The sequence below is a fragment of the Conger conger genome, chromosome 16 (genome assembly GCF_963514075.1).
Source record: "Conger conger chromosome 16, fConCon1.1, whole genome shotgun sequence".
NCBI lineage: Eukaryota > Metazoa > Chordata > Actinopteri > Anguilliformes > Congridae > Conger > Conger conger.
This window is the reverse complement of record NC_083775.1, coordinates 24,897,755-24,924,151: the sequence shown is the minus strand read 5'-3', so window position 1 is coordinate 24,924,151 and position 26,397 is coordinate 24,897,755. Positions and strand designations below refer to the sequence as shown.

The window sequence follows — 26,397 nt, the reverse complement described above, 5'->3', positions numbered from 1 at the left end:
ATTTGTTTTTTCTTGTGTGCAGAAGTCCCTTGTGCGTCTAATGTGATCCTTTATTGCTAATGTAGGTTCACCATTGTAATATACTGTAATATTCAATATTCACCAAAACAATGAAACCCTTAATTGCAGCTTTTGACACCAGCCTTCATGGTAATCTTTGATAGTGTTTGCATAGTAATAATTCTAAATTATATTTAATTATTTTTTAATTTTATATCAGCGAAAAGCTCTGGAGCAGTAGATTAGGATCAGTCACCCAGGTAAAGTGTTCATTTGGACAAAGCAATACAATCAGGTGGAGTCATCTTTTTTTTTGCTATTTTTCCTAGAAGCTCCACCCATTGGGAGAGGCTAGGAAAAGTGGCAAGAAAAAGAAACGATGGGGAAATCGAGAGAATTAGGCAAATGGAATGTCCTTGTCCTTTCCTAGAATATACTTCCAGAAAGGATGTGCCGATGTTTTCTTGCTCAAAAGAAAGATTCTAACTTCTACTCCTAGCTCCTATGAGGAATATTCAACGGGTTGGAATGTCATTAAATATGGTGGACCGTAATCAATTTCCAGATCGTAAGCAAGGAAGAAAAAAAATGGGGGTAAAATAAGCACTTGGAATGAGCCCATACTGTGGGGCTGGGTTTCTAAGTGGGTCAGAGAGTGGCTGGGGCCGGATGGGGGGGTGCCTCTATTCTGCAGACTCGGCTCCATTGACGTTGCCCTCCACAGGAGCTGGATCATGTTCAGGCTCCTCCACAGGTGCCTCTGTGTTTTCCAGCACCCTCCGGGCTGCTCTTGACACCCCTCCCCCAGCCCGGCGTGGGGGGCTGCTGTAGGATGCTTCCGGTCTTCTCCTGCAAGCCCAGAGAGGCCTGCATCAGCCAACCACCCCAGCTCCATAAGACTCCTCACCCCGCATTACCAACCAGCCGAAGCTTCAGAGCTACCACACAATGCAGTGCAAGATTACATTCAGCAACATGACATGCCTTAGAAAGGATGCTTTTCCTCGGAGAAAAGCAGAAAAGAAAAACTTTAAAAAGAAATAGAGGGAAACAGCATAGGGTGTCGGTGGTTGTTTTTGTTTTTGGTTCCAGTGTTTTCTTCATGCTCTTTAAAAAAGACAGGATTTGGTCAGCTGTCTAGGTCTTGGAAGAGTTATGCCATGTGCTTGTAAATATGGAAAAGAAGAGTCAGTATAGGATTATATTTCAACATACTTTTTTTCAAAAAAGAAGGAAGAAGAGCAAAATGCTAAAAGCCCCACCCCTCTTTGCCCCCCTTCCTCCCCTAGGTGAATAGAACCCAGGAGCAGGTGTTGCACAGAAGCAATAGGTTTGCCGGGGCTTTCTTTCCAAGCTGCAGGTAGAGGGTGAAATCATGGGTGGAAGGAAGAGGTGACAGGAGAAGGTGCTGTTTGTCCTTCCAGGGTGTTTCTTGAGAAATGGGACTGCAGGTGCCTTTGGAGGTCAGGCCCAAAACAGAAGGACCGAAACGAGTCCCCTTAAATATAATTCCTGAAAATGTAGACATGAATATATTTCGGACATTATACATAAAAATGAACATCTTAGAGAAGTGAGAAGTATTTACCATGCAGTATGATATAGAGTAAGCTCCAGAATTATTGGCACCCTTCATAAAAATGAAGAAAAAAGATTAAGATTAATTTAGTTAGTCCTTAATTTAGTTAGTCCTTAACTAAATTACATTTTGAAGGGAGTTTTCCACAAAACTGTAGAATCTCTCCCCACCTTCAAGCGCAAACTGAAGACGCACCTCTTCAAGCAGCACCTCTCCCCATCCCTCCCTACCTCCCTGTGAACCTTAATTGATGTCTTTGTTATTTACGTTGTGTTTCTCGGTATTTTTAGTTGGCTAGGTAAGCAGTATTTGGATAGTTAAGTTTGGTCACTTTTGCTTTGTTGTTTGTTTGTTTATTTGTTGTTTAAAAAAATAAAAAAATAAAATAAAAAATAGGCCCTGGTCCTTATCTTTGTTGTACGGGTAGCAATTTAAATTGTACTTCCCTCTAGGGTCTTTCAGCGCACTTATCCTTGGTTATGGGTATGCACTTTGTTGTACGTCGCTCTGGATAAGAGCGTCTGCCAAAGGCCAATAATGTAATGTAATGTAAAAAAATCAAGGACTAAGATTAATCTGTGTCTGTGAAACTGGCCCATAGATTAGTATCTTTGTTGTCTTTTAAATGCAGCCTATTTTCTTCATTGTGATCCAATAACTCTGGAGCCCACTGTATAGAACATGCTTTTGCATATAGAACATCCACAAAACACAGCTTTTGTTGCTATATTATTTATACATCTATGCTCAGACACATGGATGCACACACGCACATTTACATAATAATCCAAATGCATACTAGTAGTAACGTGTGTTTTATATGCAGAATATATTGACCTACATTTGTGGTTTTTAGGTTCAGTATTTGAGGGCTTATTGTGGTTTTTGTGAGGTGCTAGCTCCTGGTCTGGCTGCTCAGTGTTTGTGTGCATATTCCGAGGTGATTTTCGGGGTCGTACCTGAGTTTGCTCTTGAGCAAGGACACCTCGTGGCTCAAGCCGTCGTTGGCCTCGCTGGCTTCCTCCAGCTCACGCTGCAGTTTCCTGCGGTCAGCAGCAACATGCTGTGACTCCTCCTCCGACTCCTCCAGCTGCCTCTTCAGCTGCTTCACCCGCACATAGGCCTTCTCTACCTGCGGTGGCCACAGGGGGCGCTGTTACCAAGCTGGGCTGCACACCCCACATACATTCACATACTCCAGTGCATTGTAATGCGGAGTGAGATGGGGTGCTGTTACTAAATACTCAACACATACACATACTCAGATTAAAAGTGTATGTGTTTCAATGGTGTGATAGTGTGTGTGTGTGTTTGTGGTACCTGGTCTTTATAATGGAATGCTTGCTTCCTTTCTTCCTCCACCTGAATGGTTAAATCCTTCAGCTTCTTCTCTTTCTGACGAATCCCTCTCCCAACAGCCTGTTTCTCCCTGTACAGACAGAACCCGGTTGTACACTCACATACACACACCTACACTGAGAAACACTCCCACAGCACTGAAACAAACTCACATACACACACACTCCGCCCTCTTCTGCTCACCTGCTCTCCTGCTCCAGAAGGTCCGCCAACTGTAGCACCTTGGCCTCCAGGGCGGCGATAGAGGCCTTGAACTTGGACTTGACCTGGCTCTCCATGTCCTGCAGCTTGGCCCTCAGGTCCTTGTTCTGCCTCTCCAGGTGCTGCCTGCTGCTCTCGCTCTTCAGACTGACGGCCCGCTCCGCCTGCAGTTCACTGCTCAGCTGGTCTGCCTGTGGCCGGCCGTGGCCGGGACACAGCACTTACTCACCGTCTGACCACATTCGATCAACCTTTACCCCTCATTTGGACAAATGGAAGCATAATGTTCACACAGTCCAATTCCAATGTCCCTTTTTTTTACACATCTTGAAGAATCCCCAAAGGCCTGAGCTCTTTTTTGTGTATGCAGAAAATACAGATTAGTTCAACTGAGAGTCAAAGGTTAAGGCCATATGTGATCTGTCCATCCTCTCACCTCATCTACATAACATGGTGCATAAGTGGAGGTAACAAGCTATGTATTACAAATATTTTCTAGTCTGTGAGCAGAAGCTCACTTGTGACAAAATTAGGAAGATAAATCTGAATCGACACACACTGAAACTAGAATACTGCTTCCTCTGCATAGACTTGTTGAAAAATCCCCCTATTTCGGGGGGTTTTCTTGGCATAGCCTCTTCCTCTTGGGTGAGGCCTTACCTGCTGCACAGTTCTCCTCAGGCGGTCGTTCATGGTATCCATGTTCCCCTGTTCCTCCTCCAGCTCCTCTTCCAGGTGAGCAATCTTAGCCTCCAGATGGTAGCGCTCATCACTGAATGTTGACCTGCATGCATTGGTTGGTTATATAATATACAATTGGTTATACAATATAATCCATATAATACAATATATACCATTGGTTATACAATATAATCCACACACTGGCTTTTAACAGAAGGCAGGTTTGGTATTTAGCATTTAATTCATTGGTTGACAATAATTAAATTACCCACAGACCCCTTAAGCTAGATGTAGCATACACTGAGTGCCTTTGTCCCTGTGTTTGTGATTTGGCAGCTCTGAAACCAGTCTCTGTCCTCATGTTTGTGATTGGATAGCTCAGAAAGCAGTCTTTCTCCCTGTGTTTGTTATTGGGTAGCTCAGAAAGCAGTCTTTCTCCCTGTGTTTGTGATTGGATAGCTCAGGACTTGGGAGTTCTGCTCACTTTCTGGAGTTGCTGGCAAGCTCCTCTACCAGCTCATCCCGCTCTGCTTCCACCTGCTTCTTAGCTCTTTCAGTGGCTGCTAGGTCCTGCACACACACACACACACACACACACACACACACATGCACAGACAGGTGTATGTCTATACTCATACTGTATATGTTATGAATGAGTAGCAATGTTGATATTAGTATATGTAATGTTTAAGTGGCAGTACTGGTAAATATGCTGTATACATGTCAGTTTTGATAATGCTATGTGGCTATAGCTATCTAGCTAACCTTAAATATACAATCAAGTCTTCTTCTCTGGCTAACTGACCAAGCTAACAGACATAGTTAGCTAGCCAAATAGCCAACTGGATTATGTCACCTCTATTGGTTTATTATTAGCAAACTAACTATACCTGTTTTTTAGCCAGGCATGGCTCAATGATGTATCGTTTTGCACCCCCAACTGTCTCACAAATTGGAATAAAAAAACAACCTTCAAGCTAGATTGGCACTGATAATGTAATGTTACTCTGAGGTTGAGTGGGATGCCCAAGGGGAGGAATCTGAAATTGTACCGCACCTCCTGCAGCTGGAGGAGGTCAGCCTCCAGGCTCCTGGCCTTCCTCTCAGTCTCTCTAAAGGAAGACAGCACCTCCTCCCGGGCTGACTGGGAGTCCTCCACCTCCCTCTGCAGGTCCTTCGCCTGGGCCTGGGGGAGGAAGAAGAAGGGGCCGACATATGAGGGTTGGAGCCAACCAACACGAAGAGGGGACAAAGGAAGGGGTGGTACCCAAGGGGCCAAAGAGGGACCGGGCAAGCATGGGGGGGGCAGGCGTCTTACCTGCGTCTTACGCAGCTGCTTGGCGGCCTCGTCATGACCTCGGCTGCTCGTCTCAACTTGGTCCTCCAGGTCCTTCACCTCCGCCTCCAGCTTCTTCTTAGCAGCTGCTGCCGAGGCCCTCTGTTTCCGCTCGTCCTCCAGACTCATCTCCAGCTCTCGCACCTGCAATGGTAAACGGTTTATTTACAACCGTTTACACCAACAGCTCCGCCACCTCCAACACGAAGGCAGCCTCATTGCTGATTCACAATTGCATAAATATCTTCGGATCACTCCTTCAGAAAAAATAATATAGATTGAATCATTGATTGAATTGTTGATTGATTAACGGACAGAACACAGATTGGTTGATTGATAGACAGACCACAGATTGGTTGACATGATCGACAGAAAGCACACCAATTGGTTGATTGATTGACACAGAGTATAGATTGGTTGATTGACTGACGGACAGAGCACAGATTGGTTGATTGATTGACAGACTCCCGATTGGTCACTGAGTACCTGTTTGAGCAGATGTCTTTTCTTCTCCTCCCCCTGCTCCTCTCGCCCCTGCAGGTCCCTCTCGTGCTGGGCCTTCATGGCCTGCATGTTGACCTCCAGACGCAGCTTGGCGTCCTCCGTGGCCTGCAGCTCGTCCTCCAGCTCCTCCACCTGAGTGAGCATCTCCTCCACCTGAGCCTCCAGCGCCCGCTTTGCCTTCTCCAGCTCATGGACCTGTCGCACAGAGGAAGAGTCAATCCAGGGGCTCTTTACGACAGCTTATTTTTACCTTCTTTGTGTTCTTTCCTTGCTCCTAGCTCCACACGTCAAAGGACACAAAAAAAGGAAACAAGAAAGGATGCAAAGACAGAGGAATTGAGGAAATGCGTATTAGGCAAATGGAATGTCCTAGCTGGGGCAAGTATACAGTTGTTTGAGGTGGTGTTGGGAGGTATTGGTGTGTAAACAGGCATATAGGTGTGTAGTGTGCAGATGTATGGCAAGGATATATATATATATAAACCGGTGTATGTGTGTATAGCTGAGGTGGTTCCTCACACTCTTGCCAACGTCATCCTTGGAGCTGACCAGGTCCTCCATCTCGGCACGGAGGGCCTTGTTATTCCTCTCTAGCTCCTCACGATACCTCTGCGCCTCCTCCAGTGACCGCGTCAGTGACAGCACCCGAGTCTCCTTCTCCCGCACATCCGCCTCCGCGCGATCACGCTCCTCCACAGACTTACAGGAGACTGTCTTCTCCTCCGCCAGCATCTATCACAAAGAAGGGGTTATCGAAGATGCTCGTCTGTGGTATCTACCACAGAGAGGGGATACAGTAATATGAGATACTATTCCCCTCTGCCACAATCAATGTTTTACAAAAATGAGCAGTTTTTCCGTTAACATACTGCACACTGGCATAAAATGCAGAAGCGTTTACACAGGAAGACAAAGACAGGCTTACACAGGAAACACAGGTGACGTGTCTGTTAACAAGGTTAATTCATGGACGCACCTGGTCAAACTTCTTCTGCTTCCTCTCCAGGTTGGAGACATGCTGCCGCTGGTTGTCCAGGTCCACCAGCAGGTCGTCCAGCTCCTGCTGCAGGCGGGTCTTGCTCTTGTCCAGCTTGTCGTAGGCGGAGGCCTTTTCCTCGTACCTCAGGCCGGCTCCCTCCAGGTCGCGCTGCAGCCTCCGCTTGCTCTCCTCCAGGAGCTCCAGGCCGTAGCTCAGCTCCTCCACCTTCTTCCTGGAGTCTGACAGCTAAGGGGTGCAGGGAACTAGGGTAAGAACATTTTCCCCTAGGTAAAATAAGCAATTGTAAAGACACAGACACAGTTCAAGTGCTCTTAGATCAGGTCAAGCCCTTAACCATGCACCTAGCCCTGACCCCACCCACCCTTTAGTTCTAACCCCTATCCCCTCCAGCTCTGCCCAGGTAAGGAGCTCACCTGTCCATTGAGGGAGGACACCTGCCTGTCCACGATCCTCCTGCCCTCGGCCTCCTCCTCGAGCTGCTCCTGCAGGGCGTGGCAGTCCTCCTCCACCTGCCGCAGGCGTGTGGAGACGTTCAGCTTCTGCCGCGTCTCATCTGCCAGCAGCTCCTAGGAGAAGCACAAATGGAAGGTTCTTGCATTTGGCCATGGAGAGATAGAAGTTTCAGGGCTACAGTCATGGAGCACACCATCTGGTTCGCCTTTAAAATGTGTGATGCTACCAGCAGGACTCTCCCGGGCACAAACAGGAAGGAGGGCAGCCGGTGGTGTGTGCGTAATGGTGCATGGTGTACGTGTGATGTTGTACTGTATGTGTGTGGTATGTATAGCTCATAATGGTTTGTGGTATTTAATGAAGTATGATGGTGTATAGTATGTCATGGTGTTAGGCGTGCAATGGTATATACAGTCATGTGTAATGCTATACTACATATAGCATGCAATGGTGTATGATGGTGTATGGTGTGTAATAGTATATAGTGAACCTAACTGTCTTCAAGCTGGGAGCTGTGATTGATGGGGAGGTGGTGGTGTATAGTGTACAGTGTGTAATGGTGAATCGTGATCTGTGAGGCTGGGTACCTGGCTGTCTTGAAGCTGGGAGCTGAGGCCAGCCACATCTTTGCTAAGCTTGATGTTTTTGCTCTCGGCTTCATTCAGGAGGCCGGTCACATTGTCCAGCTCCACCTGTAACCCGACATTAAGGTAATTATCCTTAACCATTTCCCACCTGATGCAAAAATCTGTCTGCCCTTAATCATTTCATCAGTTATTTAGTGGTATGATCTGGCCACCTTTCATTACATTAGTTATTTAGCTGCAGCCTTTATCCAAAGCAATTTACAGGTGATTAGACTAAGCAGGGGACAATCCCCCCTGGAGCAATTAAGGGCCTTGCTCAAGGGCTCAACAGCTGAGCAAATTTTATTGCAGCTGCACTGGGGATTGAACCACCCTTCTGGGTCCCAGTCATGTACCTTAGCGACTAGGCTACAGGCTGCCCCCAACTTTCCCTCAAGTTGTTTCATAATGATATTTGAAAAGAATAAAAAGGTTGCATAAAAATAGAATTAGAATATATTCAATTAATATCCAGTTATGTGATGATACTGAAGCTGTGGCTTCACTTGGCAACTATGACTGCTACACTGTGAAGTTCTGCAACTGAATTTCCATGTAGCTGTTTTTTTGGTGCTCACTGTTGCCCTGGAGACACGCTCCTCCAGCTCGGCTTTCTGCCTCTCACTGTCGCTGTAGCGGGCCTGCAGGTCGGCCAGCTGGCCCTCCACCTTCTTCCTCCTGTGTTCCGCGTCCTGCTTGCTGCTGGTCAGGGAGTGCACGTCTGCGCTGAGGTCAGCTCTCTCCTGTTCCAGAGCCACCTTCACCTTCTCCACACCGGCCTTAGCCTGCAGGGGTATGACAGCAAACACACTGTGCATTCACACGCTGAATTTACACACTGAATGTACACCCAGTATTTACACCCCACAATCTCACCCTGCATTTAAAGAGACTGTAGTCTTAACCCTTTTGATAATTAAATTAGCATACCAGTTTGTATTGCCATATGGCAAACAATCATGCTCATACCTGTTTGACAGGAATACAGGTAAAGGAGTACTTGTACCTGTTTGGACTCTAATACAGGTAAAGGTGTGCTGGTACCTGTTTGAAGTGTAATTCTCGTTAAACGTGTGCTTGTCCCTGTTTGGACTGTAATACATGTCAAGGTGTGCTGATACTTGTTTGAACTGTAATACAGGTAAAGTTGTGCTGGTACCTATTTGAACTGTAACCCAGGTAAAGGTGTGTTTGTCTCTATTTGGACTGTAATACAGGTACAGGTTTGCTCGTCCCGGTTTGGACTGTAATACGGGTGAAAGTGAGCTGGTGCCCGTTTGGACTGTAATACAGGTGAAAGTGAGCCGGTGCCCGTTTGGACTGTAATACAGGTGAAAGTGAGCCGGTACCCGTTTGGACTGTAATACGGGTGAAAGTGAGCCGGTGCCCGTTTGGACTGTAATACAGGTGAAAGTGAGCCGGTGCCCGTTTGGACTGTAATACAGGTGAAAGTGAGCCGGTACCCGTTTGGACTGTAATACGGGTGAAAGTGAGCCGGTGCCCGTTTGGACTGTAATACAGGTGAAAGTGAGCCGGTGCCCGTTTGGACTGTAATACAGGTGAAAGTGAGCTGGTGCCCGTTTGGACTGTAATACAGGTGAAAGTGAGCCGGTACCCGTTTGCACTGCTCCAGCTGCTCGCTGAGCTCCTCCACAGCCTGCGTGTGTTTCTGCCGCAACTCCTGCTGCTGGGCCTCATGGGCCCGCCTGTCTTCCTCCAGCATCTGCTTCAGCAGAGAGACCTCCTGTTCCCGCTTCGCCCTGCAGGAAACATCCCACACACACTGTTACAGTCTAATACGCATCGTTACAGTCTAATACGCAGGGAAATTAAACTCAGACCAGTTCAGACCAGGTCCCAGTTCAACATGGTTTAGCTAGTTGACCAGATCAGACCAACTCCCAGCTTGACATGGTTTGACCAGCTCAAGCTATGCTTGGAAACAGACAAGCTACCAGCACTAGCTGGTTGACCAGCTCATACCCAGCTAGACCAGCTTATGACCAGTTCAACCCGGGTGCACATACTCTCCACACTGCCACCAAAGAGAGGGAGTTTAGATCCTGATCTAATACGGGATTAGACCCGATGACCCGCTGGTGAGTGCTCACCGGAGCTCCTGCTGGGCCGCAGTGGTGTCCAGGGTGTCCTCCAGCTCTGACTTCAGGGCCTCCAGCTCCTCTCCCAGGTCGCTCCAGGCCTTCTCCACCCTCCCCCGGGCGGCGTGCTCGGACTCCAGGTCCTCCTGCGTCTCGGACAGCAGCCCCTCCAGCTCCCGCAGCCGCTTCAGGCTGCTGTTCTTCTGCGCGGCCTCGGCCTCCGCTCTGCAGCACACGCCCGCCAGAGAGAGCATGGTCAACAAGAACACACACTGAGGATACGCCATTACACAGAACACACACCCGCCAGAGAGAGCATGGTCAACAAGAACACACACTGAGGATACGCCATTACACAGAACACACGCCCGCCAGAGAGAGCATGGTCAACAAGAACACACACTGAGGATACGCCATTACACAGAACACACACCCGCCAGAGAGAGCATGGTCAACAAGAACACACACTGAGGATACGCCATTACACAGAACACACACCCGCCAGAGAGAGCATGGTCAACAAGAACACACACTGAGGGTACGCCATTACACAGAACACACGCCCGCCAGAGAGAGCATGGTCAACAAGAACACACACTGAGGGTACGCCATTACACAGAACACACACACACTGACCAAAGCGCACATCATCACTGAGAACACACACTGAGGGTACGCCATTACACAGAACACACGCCCGCCAGAGAGAGCATGGTCAACAAGAACACACACTGAGGATACGCCATTACACAGAACACACGCCCGCCAGAGAGAGCATGGTCAACAAGAACACACACTGAGGATACGCCATTACACAGAACACACACCCGCCAGAGAGAGCATGGTCAACAAGAACACACACTGAGGATACGCCATTACACAGAACACACACACACTGACCAGAGCGCACACTGACAAGAATATGCACTGAGGATACGCCATTACACAGAGCACACACTGACCAGAGCACACACCATCACCCAGTAAACACACACTGACAAGAATACGCACCGTTACCCAAAACACACACTGACCAGAGCACACACCATCACCCAGAACACACACTGTTGGGAACATCCATCATCAGGAAGACTATACACCACACACACCACCCAAAATACACATGACACATGCCACACTCAAGCCAAACAAAACATACACCTTCAATGAGAACACCACACACATATTCACCCTTCAGAACACACACACACACCAGAGGGTGGGGTTGTGAATGATTAATGGGGCATGGTGGGACAAGATGGGATATAAAGGCTCAAGGAGTACCATGCATACCTCACAGCTGCTGCTTGTAGATCCTGATCTCTCTTGGCCAGCTGGGTCTTCAGCTCCTCTATCTGGGCCTGCATGTCAGCAGACTGCTCCAGCAGGTCTGCCTGCTCTCCCTCCAGCTTCCGCTTGGCCTTATCCTGGTCCTGCCTGCCTTTCTCCTCCTTCTTCAACCGCCCTGTGTAAGGACCAGGGCCATTCAACCGTTACTCAATGACACTGTGTAAGGACCAGGGCTACTCAACCATTACTCAACCACACTCTGTAGGGAGCAGGGACACTCAACCATTACTCAACCACACTGTGTAAAGTGCAGGGCCACTCAACCTTTACGCAGTCTTTCCTCACTATGCATAGAGCACACATTAGAGTGTAGACTGGTGGTGTATGCATGAGTGTTGATCAATTAGAGTGTATCGTACTGTAAGTGTAAGTGAGTATTGATGAATTAGTATATATAGTGCCATATGTGTAAGCATGCATGTACTGACCCTCCAGCTCGGATATCATGGACTCGTGTTTGTTCTTCAGCTTGGTCAGGTTCTTTGATTTCTCCTCTTCCTCGGATAGATTGGAGGTAAAGTCCGCTATCCGTTCCTCTAACAGCTTCCTCTCCTGTAATTCACAGCACAGCTTAACTATAGAAGAAACAGGAGGAGCCTGACTGAAATGAGAGATGTCTGGTCGTAGACGGGAAAGTGGGAGGAGCCTGACTATAATAGGAGGAATGTGACTGAAATGGGAGGTGCCCGGCTTCTGAAGGAGAAGTGGGAGGAGCCTAACCGAAGTGGGAGGTGTATGACTTCATAAGATGTGGGAGGGGCCTGGCGGAAGGGGTCTGACTGTAGAAGGGAAGTAGGAGGGGCCTAGGGTGGGTAGTCTCAGCCCTCACCTTCTGCAGCTTGCTGTTCTGGCCTTCCATCGCCAGGACATCGTCCTCCAGCTTCTTAATCTTCCCCTCGGCCACCACCTTCTCCAGCTGCAGCTTCTGCCGAGCATCCTCCTCGCCCACCAAGTTCTGCTCCAACTCCTGGAGTCCAAATGAACACAGTCACCAAAACACACAGCACCATAGCATTACATTAATTACATTAATGGCATTTGGCAGACTCCTCTTATCCAGAGCGATGTACAGTTGATTAGACTAAGCAATGCAGGTTTAAGGGCCTTGCTCAAGGGCCCAACGGCTGTGCTTTGGTCATACACTATCTTGTCATGCCTCGTCATGAGCAACAGAGAAAGGGCTTATATGTGAACAGGAGCGTGAGGATGTGTTTACCTGTGTGTAAGCAGGAGTGTGTAGGTGTGTGTACAGTACCTGGTTGCTGGAGGGTGCAGGTGTGTGTACCTATTTGCCGGAGGGTGTAGGTGTGTATACCTATTCGCAGGAGGGTATTGGTGTGTGTATCTATGTGTAGGTATACCGGTGTGAGGAGGCTGTAGGTAACTGTGTGGGAGAACTGAGATGACTCACCTGTATTTGCTGCTGCATCTTCTTCCTCTCCGCCTGCATGGCCTGGCCTCGCTCCTCCTCCTCCTCCAGTCGCTCCTCCATCTCCTGCACAACCTCCTCCAGCTCCTGCTTCTTGGCCTCCAGCTGAACCCGCATCTCCTCCGCATCAGCGTACAGCTCCGCCTCCGTCTGCAGTCGCTCCTGCAGCTGGTTCTTCTCCTCCAGGAGCTGAGAGATGGAGGGAGGGAGGAAGAGATGTAAGGCTAACTGTTTGATCGTAATCATGGCTGCAGTTAAACCACCATTAGGTCACTGTATAAGTGCATTCATAAGTGTTCTACCCGTGCATGCTTCATAAGTGTTCTACCTGTGCGTGCTTCATAAGTGTTCTACCCGTGCGTGCTTCATAAGTGTTCTACCCGTGCGTGCTTCATAAGTGTTCTACCTGTGCGTGCTTCATAAGTGTTCTACCCGTGTGTGCTTCATAAGTGCTCTACCTGTGCGTGCTTCATAAGTGTTCTACCTGTGCGTGCTTCATAAGTGTTCTACCTGTGCGTGCTTCATAAGTGTTCTACCTGTGCGTGCTTTTGGGTGATCTCCTTCAGCTCCGCCTCAGACTTCTGCGCTATGTCCTTAGCTTTCTGAAGCTCCTCCTCTTTGTGGCTCATTTCCTCATCCTGTCGGGTGACCTGTAGCAGAGGCTTCACCTGGGAATCAAGAAGAACACATCACATTAATGACAACTGCACTTCAACAAGAACACATCACATTAATGACAACTGCAATTCAACAAGAACACATCACATTAATGACAACTGCACTTCAACAAGAACACATCACATTAATGACAACTGCACTTCAATAAGAACACATCACATTAATGTCAACTGCACTTCAACAAGAACACATCACATTAATGACAACTGCAATTCAACAAGAACACATCACATTAATGACAACTGCACTTCAATAAGAACACATCACATAAATGGCAACTGCACTTCAGCAAGAACACATCACATTAATGACAACTGCAATTCAACAAGAACACATCACATTAATGACAACTGCACTTCAACAAGAACACATCTAAGTTACAGCCCTGTATTTATTATCATTGTTGTTGTGATTATTATGATGATGATTAATCCCTGAGGTCTGTTTTTGAGATTTGGCAGGTGTATTTAAGCTCACCTTGGTGAAGAGTCTCCACCACTGCCAGTTCCTCAGCATCAGGTAGGCGGCGCAGTTCCTCTGGATCACCTTCATCGCTGTCAGCTGCTGCTGCCTCTTAGCAAACGCCCTGTGAGAGATAGGGGCATTCTGGGTAAGCAGGACCGCAATGTACATGGGCATTCCAAGGAACTATCCTTCCCTGGGAGGGGTCAAGCAAAGGCCAGTTGAGAGATAACCAACTCGTCAGGAGCATTTGGGGGTTAGGTATCTTGCTCAGGGACACTTCGACACACCCAGGGTGGGATCGAACCAGCAACCCTCCGTCTGCCAGATGACTGCTCTTACCGCCTGAGCCAATGTTGCTTTAAACTCCCGGTCAAATAATAGTATACACATCGTATATACAACTACATACTATACAGAGCTACGTACATACACATACACTACTTCACATTCACAGTGCTTACAAGAAACATACAAAGAAGATCATCAACAGATAGGACAGAGGCAGGGTCATGGAAGAGTGAAGCTATGGGAAGTAAAAAGTAGTGTGAAAGGAAACTGGGAAGAGCCTGTGGTGGAGTTTAAGTGTCCAACAGCAGTGAGGATTTGAATCCTCAGATATCTGAGATACAGCCCACTTCCCTAATTACTACATTACTACATTAGAGTACATGGGGAGGGGTTGTCACTAGAAGACCACCCTAGAAAGGACTAAGCCATGGACATAGGAATCCTATTGGCCATAATGTTCTCTTGAGTGGTCGACATGGTAGGGTTGACAAGACCCGTGTTGATAACAGGGCGGGACATCCGTCCTTTCTAGGGTGGCCACCTGGTGACAACCACGGGGAGGAGAGAGAACGAGCGTAAGAGCCTCACTTCCTGCCTAGGAAGCCACGGGCCTGGGACTGGAAAGCGATGATCACCACGGTGATCTTAATGTCCCGCTCCTCCTCCAGGTGGGCCAGCACGCCTGTGCGGAAGAACACTTTGCTCTGGCCGATCCGGTACAGGTTGGCATCCAGATCCAGGTGTTTGATCTATGCGGTGAGTGAATAATACATGAGTGATAAAGTACAAAAACCAAGGAATACACAGTGTACTACATGAGAAAAAACATACGCCATGTATGACTGAATATATAGTATAGCCATTACCATTCTCAGTTATGTATTTAATTGGGTGTACTATGCTCTTACTGTACTTAAAAAATGTTCCTCAAAATATACCTGCAATGATCAAATATAATAATAATATATGTAGCATGTCATATTGAATATGTTCTGTGGATTTGAACAGTTCTTCTTGAGGGTGTTCGGTGTACTTATCTTTCTGATTCGAGTGCATTTATCAGTGATCCACAAATTGAAAGTGTGAAAACTCTATGTATGTGCTCACCATCTGGGTGCAGGCCTGTTTACCATCCATGAAGCCTTTGGGAATGGCACTGGCAGCCAGGATCTCATATCTGTGTGCAGAACACATCAGAGACTAATGAAACACCATACACGCAGGTAACCTGTAAAACACATGTGCCTTCGCTGCTCAACTAGAACACATCTGCACCTTCTAACCAGACCTGGGTCAAATAAGTCATTCTTTCACAATTGAGATAATTGTCTTCACTGTGCTTATCTGCTGAATTTAAACCTGCATGGATGGAATACACTCAGAAAGTGCAAACCCTGCCTTCTCTTCCTCTTTATTGGCTCATTTTCACCGGGCAAGACAAATCAAATCCAAAAGAATTCCGCATTTGACCCAGGTCTGCCTTTTAATGCACCTGGACCTAAATGAACGACTGAAATCATAATAATACACTTGAATTAATATGTAGAGTAATGCCTGTGCGCTCACCGCTGGCGGAACTCCTGGAAGACGATGCGGTTGGGGAACCCCTGCCGGCAGATTCGGATTCCCTCCAGCACGCCATTGCACCTGAGCTGCTCCAGGACCAGGTGGGCGTCCAGCTTCCCAGCCTGTATACAGAGCAGTGCAGCTTACTGACTGCAGTGCTGATAGGCAGTCACCCTTTATTCACTGCAGTGCCACTGGACAGCCTCAATATTTAATGCACACTGTACCCTATATTCCTATCATTTATCTTACACTTGAGAAGTATGCAGTATGCTAGTAACAGAGTATGTACTCCTCTCTGTGTGCAGTAGTGGAGTGCGTACTCTCTGTGCAGTAATGGAGTGCGTACTCTCTGTGCAGTAGTGGAGTGCGTACTCTCTGTGTGCAGTAATGGAGTGCATACTCTCTGTGTGCAGTAATGGAGTGCATACCCTCTTCTCGTGGTTGGGGATAATGCAGCGTACAAAGTTAGGCTGTGTGTTGTGCAGCGTGGTCATCAGCTTGGTCAGGGACTCCTTGTACAGCTGGCCCACGGTGCGGAACATGCCCTTCTTAGCCTTGGAGGGACTGGACATGGAACTGTTCGACATCTTGGTCATGGTATCCAGGCCAACCACACGATCCGCTGGGAGAGGGGATGGGGTGAGAGTAAGTCAGTGTTCAGTCACTTGGGGTGAAACTCCCAGATACCCGCACACACCATCATGTGAACCAACAGGGACACTCACTGTCTTTCCACAGCTCCTGGATGAAATTGATGGAGGAGTTATTGAGCAGCTGAGTGACGTTGTCGTTCAGCGGGTCCATGTTCTTGGTCAGCCAGTTGGAGGCATTGTAGTCTACCTGCGAGGGATCAAATCAGGCCACTCTAATTCTAACTCAAAACCACCACTAATTCTGCTAACACACAATCACACCAGGGATCTTTTGCTTTAATCTCAGCCTGTCAATATATTTTAAGTCTTGTAATATGTGGACACAGTGGTTAGAATAGAATTGAGTCTATTCTATTTGATTCAATTTGATTTGATTCTAACCACAACAATAACATAGAGTAGAATAAACTTCATTTTTCCCCAGGGGAACTTCAGGTTAAAATCTTTTGTGATTTATGGTTCCTGACATAATTTCAATGCATTTTAAAAACACCAGGGTGCTTCTTTACTGCTACTTAAACTGTGCAGGAACCCAGAGGCTGATGGTGTTTAAGCCCACCCTGCCAGCATAGTGCTGAACGGAGAACTCTGGTTGGAGTTTCAGCTGTTTGGGTTTGGAGAGCTTGGGGTGGTTGGCCTGAGTGTTCATCAGCTTCTCCACGAAAGACACGTCCGTGGCCTTGGGGAACCAGCACTCCTCATCCAGCAGGGCCAGGATACCTGGGGGGTTATTCTATAGGTACACACGCCTGGGTTAGGCACAGGTAAACCCTCACACAGGTGCACACATCTCAGTCAGGTACACTCTTATGCAGGTATACTCCTGAGTTAGATATACCTTCACATAGGTACAGCTCAGTCAGATAGAGAAACACCCTCACTCGGGTACACATACTTGAATCAGGAACACCCTCACATAAGTGCACCTGAGTCAGATATAGGTACACCCATCACTCAAGTACACGCACCTGAGTCAGGTACACTCACTCATCACTAAGGTACATAGACCAGAGTCAAGTACAGGTACACCATCATAAAGGGAAAGAGACAGGGGAAGATTGGTGGGAGGAAGACAGAGAGACAGACAGACCGGCCTCTCGATGAGGTCGATGCAGGGCTGCAGGTCCAGGCCGAAGTCGATGAAGCTCCACTCGATGCCCTCCCTCTGGTACTCCTCCTGCTCCAGGATGAACATGGTGTGGTTGAAGAGCTGCTGCAACTTCTCGTTGGTGTAGTTGATGCAGAGCTGCTCAAATGAGTTATCCTGCAGGAGATGGGGACCTGCTGTAAAATCCAGCTATGACAAGATTGAAGTGACCAGTTACCAGCTGTTTCAAAACTTAGTTTGAGCTGGTCAAAGCAGGTTGAGTGTGGAGCTGGTCTGAACTGGTCAACTAGCTACCAGCTGTTTCAAAACCTAGCTTGAGTTGGGAGGAGAGAGCTCAACCGTCATCTTCCTTTCCTCTCCACAGCCGCTCCTTATGACCACAGTAAGTCTTTCTGAAGGCTGCTAGCTCCTCTTCATGAGAAACTTCTCAGGATTTCAAAATGTACTTTATTGTTATCTTGAGACCACAAGAGGTTTGAAGCAACAGATGACTTCACAACAGATTTAGCAATGTTGTAATCCTGAATAAAACACCATGTAATCACAAGATAATGAAACGCTGGTTTGTAATTCCATTACTGGCAATGTAAGAAGTAAGACTAGCTTTGAGTTGGGCTGGTAGCTGTATAGTGTGGAGGTTCAGGGGCTTATTTTGGGGTTGATTTTAGGGTTGATTTCAGGAGTGGTTTTGGGGGATCCTCACCTCAAAGATCTCAAAGCCAGCGATGTCCAGGATACCAAGGAAGGTGGAGCCCTGCCTCTTGGTCTTGTCCAGTGCCTTGTTGACATGTGTCAGAATCCAACGGAATAGCCGTGCGTACATCGCCTTGGCCAGAGCCTCCACTGCAAAGTCCGCCTGCAGGACAGAGGAGGTTATTACATTACATTACATTAATAGCATTTGGCAGACGCTCTTATCCAGAGCAATGTACAACAAAGTGCAAAGTGCATACCCATAACCAGGAATAAGAAAGACCCTAGAGGGAAGTACAATTTCAACTGCAATTTCAACCAGGGCCTTTTTTTTTCCTTTTTTTTGTAAAACCGCAAATATATGAGCAAAACCGCTTACCAAGCCAAACACTGCTTACCTAGCCAAACTAAACATCCTAATACATAAGTAAATATCACAAAAAGACTTCAGGTTTACTGGGAGGTAGGGAGGGACAGGGAGAGGTGCAGCTTGAAGAGGTGCGTCTTCAGTTTGCGCTTGAAGATGGCAAGAGATTCTATTGTGAGAAAGGGGTGGATTCACGGCACACGCAAGGCACACGCATACACACACTGATGCAAAAAAACATACCCCTCACTTACACAGACAAGCACAAATGCATACCACTCAGATGATATTTTGAAGGTGTGTGATATTTTCAGTTGTATGATATTCTCTGGAGTATGTTGTATTTATGTACCTGTTCCTTGGTCTGGGCCTTCTGCACCACCTCCCTGCCCACCTTGATGCGGGGTGTGAGTATGGCACGGGCGAAGTCCGTCACATTGATGCCCTGCAGGTGGCACACCTTCTGAGCAGCTGAGAGAGACAGCGAAAACAAGACACAAAATGGAGGATTGGTGTCACCATGGTTACATCAGTGTTGTCACTTATATATAAAGTATCATAAATATAGTTCAATAACATCAAAGCCCACTGAAAGAAAGAGGTTGATTGGATAGACCTAGAGGTTATTGACCATCACTAGGATGTCTGTTTGAAGTATTTTGCCCTGACCAACTTTTATCCAAGAGATTTAATTTAAATGAATTGCTTCAGTGAGTTTATGAATGAGGATCTGCTACATTTGTACATTTTGTTTATTGTCAGGTCAGATATAAGTTTCAGAGAGTTATCCATAATGGCATCTCACTTACCTGTGTTGTCAGGCATGGTGGCCTGCTCCTGGTTCCTCTCCTTCTTAAACTCGATGTTCCCCAACTGCAGAACCGTGGAGACCACCTTCATGATCCCTGTCGGGAGAAGGGGTAAAGGTGTGACCTTGAATGGTGCTTCATAACCATCCTCAATATCACCATCATCATTATGACTATCATCGGCATCACAATCTTCATAGCCAGTGTGTTTGTGGAGCGGTCCGTACCGAGCTGCTCCTCCTCCGTGAAGCCCAAGATGTTCATGGCCTCCAGTGTCTCCTCGTACATCTCGTCGTCCTGTTGTCCTGGCAACTGCACATGCCCCGCAACCAGGAAACGGTAGTTGCTGAAGTTCTCCAGCAAAAGCTCCTCTGCAGAACACAGCCATCTGGTTACAATCTGCCTCCTTCCGAGCCACAGGGTCTGCCGGACTTTTGTTGTTACTCAACACTAGAGTAGCACAGCAATTGATCAGTTATAGCATTGCACAGAGACTGTAACTCAGGTCACTGGGTTTCTTGGGTCTGAATCAGTTTCAAAATAAAAACCAGCAGCCTCTGGTACCAGGGTCACTACAGTAGAGCACTTGTGCACTGGGGTTCATTTTGTATATTCGTATGTCATGTTATACTGGTGGAACTACAGTATAGCTCATCCAGTTACATATACAAGCTCAATTTTGTTAAGAAACTGTTGGGAAAAGTACTACTATATCTGTAGTAACCTTTGTAGAGAGACTTATTTATTTTTTTAAAGGGAGAAGAGACATCCCACCATCCATTCCTTAGTTTTTGTTTTATTCATTCAGATAGGGTTACTGGAAAGAAAGTGTGCCATGGCAGAGGATCGGAGCACAAAGCATGCAGGGAGAATTGAACTGGTGGCCTCACAGACTGTGCCACACATCTTGCCACAGATTCCCTTTTAAAATAGTGGGTGCAGGTACAGTAGTTTAGATCTTTGTTAGTCTGGCAGGTTTAATTAAAATGCTTATTGAATGTACAACTGGGTAAGCAAGGTTATCCTGGGTACTGATCCCGTCTGCTTTGTTCAAACGGTCAAATCATCTTGCCACTGCGGGGCATGTGTGTGACACAGAGAGATGTGGAGAGGTTAACAGAGCAGAGAGGTGAACAGTGAGCAAGGATGACATGGTGATTTGGTGAATAGGTGAACAGCAATATGTCATGAATTGTGGTGAGCAAGCAAACAGGTGAGCAGTAAATTGTGATGAGCAGGTAAACATGTGAGTAGTAAATTGTGGTGAGCAGGCAAACAGGTGAGCAGTAAATTGTGGTGAGCAGGTAAACAGGTGAGTAGTAAATTGTGGTAAGCAGGTAAACAGGTGAGCAGTAAATCGTGGCAAGCAGGTTTTCACCCCTCTGCTTGTCCTTGGCTCCAGCCACCATGTAGTAGAAGATGTGGAAGGAGCGCTCAATCTTAGCCTGCCGGATACAACGAGATTTCTCCAGCAGGTCTGCAGGAGTGAAAGGTTTAAGGAGAAAACCTGTGCCACAAGTGTCCCATATCCAAAAAAGAGCACAACCTAAACCCTTACATCATACCATACTAAAACCTCCAGAATCGCAGTCACATCCCTTACCCAATACACATCCAAAATCACAGAGTTGTGTTTTCATTATTACCATAGCTCGTAGCTGGAAACAGAAACAATGTAATTTGCCACATCTTATGAATATTCACAAATACTGTATATATCACGATGAGAACAAAACCATGAGCAATACTAGTGCAAATGGAAGCTCAGTCCTTTATCACTTGTCTTCATGAAAATCCACAAATAGTAAAGTAATGTAGACCCTTACGCTCAACCAGAACCTCGTAGAGTAAGGAACAGAGAGGATGGAAGCAAGGCAGGAGATAACTATCTGGCTACTATAGACCATGTACTGTGTAGAAAACATCTCTCATAAAGCAGATCTCTTAATGCCTAGCCAGCCCAATCAAAGATTTTCCCTGGGGTTGTTATGTTAAACAGCTATGGGCAGGGCAAGTTGTTAGTGTGACAGTTTCAGGATACATGTCTCGATGTTGGCTCCAACGATATAGCCGGTCATGTCAAAATTAATTCGGATGAATTTTCCCTGTGAGACGAGACAATTGGCATGATGTAAAATAGCTTACACTGATAAAGTGTTAAAATACAGGGAAAAAAGGTGAGATTGTATTCACTCACAAATCGGGAGGAGTTATCGTTCTTGATGGTCTTGGCATTTCCAAACGCTTCCAGAATGGGGTTAGCCTGCAGGAGCTGTTTCTCTAGCTCCCCCTGGTGGGGAGACACAACATCCACATAATCGGAAAAAAAATGAAACGCTAAAATTTGAGACAGTACATTACATTACATTACATTACACATCAACAACACAAAAATGTACTAATTTCTAAATGTTCAAACAACAAAAACAGGCAAAACACATAAATACCAACATGCTAAAGCATATTGAAAAACATAGACTAGTTTGGATGGGAGACAGAGGATGGGGGGGTGGGGTTAATCTCTGTTTGGATGATACACTCAGAGTTCAGGGGACAGTTGTAGGAAGAGTCATGTACACTCTGTTCTGTGAAAGTGGGGTGAAGAGGACCGTGACTAAACAAATTGAATCCACCAGAAAAACCGACAGGGTGAAATCACAGCACAGCAGCATCAAAATGCTGCATTCAACCTCAATTTACACAACACAGACAATATTCCCTACAAATAAGATGTGCACTGATGCTTCAGACCTGCTTCATCCACCTTAATGATACAGATCTACTCTAATAGTGTGGACAAGGCTAAGAGGGGTCTTACAATTTCCGTTAGACATTTACAACAAAGTGTAGTAAGCATATTATAACCTAATTGGCTTTGACTTTCAAACACTTGCTAACAAATTCATGATGAGCTCCTAATATCTAATGTGCATGTGAAATGCTGACAGTACATAAGGGTCATCTGAAGTCTCTCTGTGAGGCTAATGCGCACTCCACAGCCTACTTTTCGGTAACACTTTACAATAAGGTTCCATTAATTACCATGTAGTTGTTAATTAACTACTACTGAGAAATGAATGTGTACAGCTCTGTTAATGTATTTGTACATCATTAATTCATGTTGACAACTACATTTGTCTTTGGACTGTGGGACATACAGGTTAGGCTGATTGGAGAGTCTAAATTGCCCGTAGGTATGAGTGTGTGAGTGAATGGTGTGTGTGCCCTGCGATGGACTGGCGACCTGTCCAGGGTGTATTACTGCCTTTCGCCCAATGTATGCTGGGATAGGCTCCAGCCCCCCTGCGACCCTGTTCAGGATAAGTGGGTTAGGATATTGAATGAATGAATGAATGAATGAATGAACTACATTTGCTTTTGCCAATTTATATTGGAATGAAAGAGTTAATGTATCTGCTAATGATGAACTAATTATAAGTTCATTCTATGGTTTACTAATGTAGAAATATCATGTATGAAATACGTTAGTTAGTTGTTAATAAATGCATTAACTAAATAAATGCTCATTTCATGCTTAATTCATCTATCAGTAATTCATGTTAACGACTACATTAGTTAATGCCAATTCATGAACCTTATTGTAAAGTGTGACCTATTTTTCTTTAGCATGTTTTTCATTAGAAAGACAAGCTGCAACATGCAGTGCTCTACCTACACAAGCCAAGCACATGCAGGCTGAAAATCTCCCCCTTGGTACTCACATAGGCTAACTGTGATCCTGACTGCTGCATTTAGGAGAGAGAGAGAGATGGGATAGGGGTTCAAAGCAGCAGTTCCGCAGGCAGCAGCTGGGTCAAACTGTCTGTCAGCCCCACGCCTCCCTCTGATGTCTGTTAGACTAGTTGAGTTCATGGTTGAAAAGCCCTGCAGGCACTGTGACCTGCCAGTGACCTTACCGTGGATTATCTACAGTATGAGATCTACAGTACTATGATCTATGAAATGCTTTGTAGGCATCAGAGCAGCAGACACCTCCACCAGCAAAGCTCACCGACATTGATCAACAACCACCACCGTAACTTCCTGTTTCTCAACCACGATTTTCTGATGAAAACAGATCCCTACCTTATTAAAAGATGGTGAATTTGCATCCTGTTACAATAAAAAAAACATGAATCAAGTGAAATGATTGTTTTTGATACTTACATAACCCTATAAATAATATTTGTTCTCTTGGTAATGTAATCTGAGCTCTCTATTGATTAAAAAAACGTATGAGTCAGACTAATTTCAGAATTCTGTGTTCAATGATATGGACTGTGTTTAATGTAGAGGGTTATTATGAGTGCATGTTGGTGGAAGTATGTGTATGGGGGTAATATCTCTGGCTATGGGGGCAGAAGAAGGTGGGGATGGCTGAAATGAGAGGGTGGAGAGGGGTAAAACTCACAGAGCATTTGGTCTTGTGTGAGGAAGCCACTACTGCCAGGTACTGGATCACCTTCTTAGTGTTCTCCGTCTTTCCTGCACCAGACTCCCCGCTAAAGAGCAACCACACATGCAAATATGCACATACACGCACGCACACACACACACACACACACACGCACACACGCACACACACATACGCACACACACGCACACGTACATACATGCATGCATGCACACACACACGCAAATGCGCACATACACGCATGCACGCGCACACACACATACGCACACACATGCACGTATGCACACACACATGCACGTGCACACACACACACATGCACATATGCACACACGTAAATACGCACATACATGCATGCACGCATGCACACACACACACGCACACACACAGGCAGATGCACACAGGCAGATGCAGACACACACACGCACATACATGCATGCATGCACACACACACGCAAATGCGCACATACACGCATGCACGCGCACACACACATACGCACACACATGTACGTATGCACACACACATGCACGTGCACACACACATGCATGCACATATGCACACACGCAAATACGCACATACATGCATGCACGCATGCACACACACACACGCACACACACAGGCAGATGCACACACACACACACACACAAACATTGTTGACTGTTACCGCTTCATTAAGGGTATAGGCAACGTGAAGGGCCCTGTAGTTCCCAGTGAGCCTGTACTCACGTGCAGAGAATAGACTGGTCTTCTCGATCTGCAAAGAAGCAATCCAAACACACAAGCACACGTCAGTCACAGTATACACATAACATAACATAACATAACATAACATAACATAACATAACATAAGGTAATGGTGAAAACAGGCCATTCAGCCCAGCAATGCTCACCTTTTCCTACCTTTTCCTACCCCTAAGTGTACCTACTGCCTAATGTGCCTAAAAGCTAAATAGAATCCAACACCATATCAAGCCACATATGCTTTTGAACATGCTTTACACATAGCCCCCCAGCCTGTCATGACGCAACATTTTTCTACCTATAATAGATCAGTGTTTTGCATTACCAACACCAAAAACTATCATTTCTGCCCCACGAATCAGCGTAATATCAACCACCATGTCCGGAGTTGATTACAGGTCTAACCAATGTCAAAATGCTTGGTGGGAGTTTGAAAGTGACATGGTAGCCATGGTTTGGTTGTACATAACGCATGCATGCAGGAAGACAGAATGTGTTTGGGTAGGTTTGTACATGCAGTATGTTTCTGCGAGCGCGTGTCCCACCCTGCATCATGTTCCTGTAGGCATTATCAGCGATGGAGTAGATGTGTGGCGGTGCCTCGTGGCGTTTCTTCCCCTTGTACATCTCAATGACCTTCTCTGAGTAGATGGGCAGCATTCTGTAGGGGTTTATCACCACACAGAACAACCCGGAGTACGTCTGAAGGAGAGGAGAGTCGCATACTCAGACTATACTCACACAATCACATACTCATATAATATACACATATGCTTTTGCCAGGATCGAACGCAAGCATTACATACTCATACAGTACTGAAACATGGAACATACTCATACAATAGTCAAACATATATCACACCGATACAATGCTCAAAGACACATATCACATGCCATTACAATACTCACACAATTACATATTCATACGATACTCACACACATATCATACTCATACAATAGCCACACATATGCTTTTGAACGATCAAATGCATGCATCACATGCATATGCAGTACTGAAACATGTAACATACTCATATAACACATACAGTATAACACTCGTACAATGCTTAGGGACACATATCAAATACTCATAAAATGCTGTAACATGCAACATACTCATATTCACATGCACATATAATATACACCTACAGCACACACACACCATACAGTCAAATGGCTCACAAACATACTGCGATATGTAAGGGGGGTACATGAGGCAGGCAGAGGGGCTGTACTTACGTAGATGAGCCCAGAGAAGTACCTCTCCTTCAGGTTGTTCAGCACGGAGGCCTCGTTCAGACAGGTGAGCTCGGCCATGTCCTCTGCCTTGCTGAACTTGGGCGGGTTCATCTTCTGCACGTCATCCTTGCTGACGGTCAGCTTCCGGCTCCCGTCGGCCAGCTCCACCAGGACCTGGTCCCCGCGGTCCTCCTGAACGGAGGCCGCCTCGAACCCCTGCCGCTCAGACGGGATCCACACCAGCTTCCTGGCGGCCCAGTCAGCCTGGGCTGTGGGGTTGCTGCTGAAGCCGTCGTCCAAGAAGAGGAACTTCTCGTCTTCACTCGCGGTGCTGGCGGCCATCTTGGATTCCAAGGTGAGCTGTTGGGGTTTTCGGCAGGGTCAATATCAATCGCAAAACCAGTCGCGCAGATTCATGTCGCCTGTCATTTTTCTGTTCATTAGCTTTGAGTTAAGTTAAGAGTTGCATTAAATTGTGTTTTTTAAAAATGATTTTCACATATAATAATAATATTCATATGCACAGAAAAGGTATATTTTAACTTCTATATGACCACTGTGTTGATTGTAAATATGAATATATGCATAAATACAGACACTCTCTCACACCCACAGGCATGCAAGTATGCATACATACATGCACACTCTTTTTCATACACACACCGCAGCCACACAGAGATATGCAGAGTGAAATGAGACCCAGGTGTGATAACAGTTGAGTGTGAGTGTGAGAGAGACTCACTCACAATAATTCCCTT

General features: G+C 46.3%; 1 protein-coding gene across 2 annotated transcripts; it reads right to left on the bottom strand.

The window, feature by feature from the left end:
- Positions 1 to 498: 498 nt before the first annotated feature.
- LOC133115334 (myosin-11-like) lies at positions 499 to 25,981 on the bottom strand. 2 transcript variants are annotated; one of them, XM_061225187.1, is made up of 41 exons: positions 25,640 to 25,981; positions 24,946 to 25,102; positions 24,386 to 24,413; positions 23,653 to 23,749; positions 22,970 to 22,999; positions 21,445 to 21,537; positions 21,289 to 21,352; positions 20,626 to 20,724; positions 19,475 to 19,618; positions 19,248 to 19,343; positions 18,791 to 18,909; positions 18,082 to 18,234; positions 17,361 to 17,534; positions 16,830 to 17,003; positions 16,343 to 16,457; positions 16,046 to 16,239; positions 15,615 to 15,736; positions 15,156 to 15,225; positions 14,637 to 14,797; positions 13,773 to 13,881; positions 13,154 to 13,285; positions 12,600 to 12,806; positions 12,018 to 12,155; positions 11,617 to 11,740; positions 11,132 to 11,303; positions 9,851 to 10,063; positions 9,355 to 9,499; positions 8,318 to 8,524; positions 7,701 to 7,805; positions 7,074 to 7,226; positions 6,637 to 6,885; positions 6,180 to 6,392; positions 5,643 to 5,855; positions 5,139 to 5,300; positions 4,878 to 5,006; positions 4,305 to 4,390; positions 3,800 to 3,923; positions 3,122 to 3,330; positions 2,900 to 3,008; positions 2,539 to 2,711; positions 499 to 849 (listed from the first exon to the last, which is right to left on the bottom strand). In XM_061225187.1, exons 1-41 carry the CDS (start codon positions 25,979 to 25,981, stop codon positions 684 to 686), a joined length of 5,970 nt encoding a protein of 1,989 aa, XP_061081171.1. In that variant the 3' UTR covers positions 499 to 683. The 2 variants fall into 2 exon arrangements, with proteins under 2 accessions (XP_061081171.1, XP_061081172.1); XM_061225188.1 differs by lacking the exon at positions 22,970 to 22,999 and having other exon boundaries at positions 23,659 to 23,749.
- Positions 25,982 to 26,397: the final 416 nt, after the last annotated feature.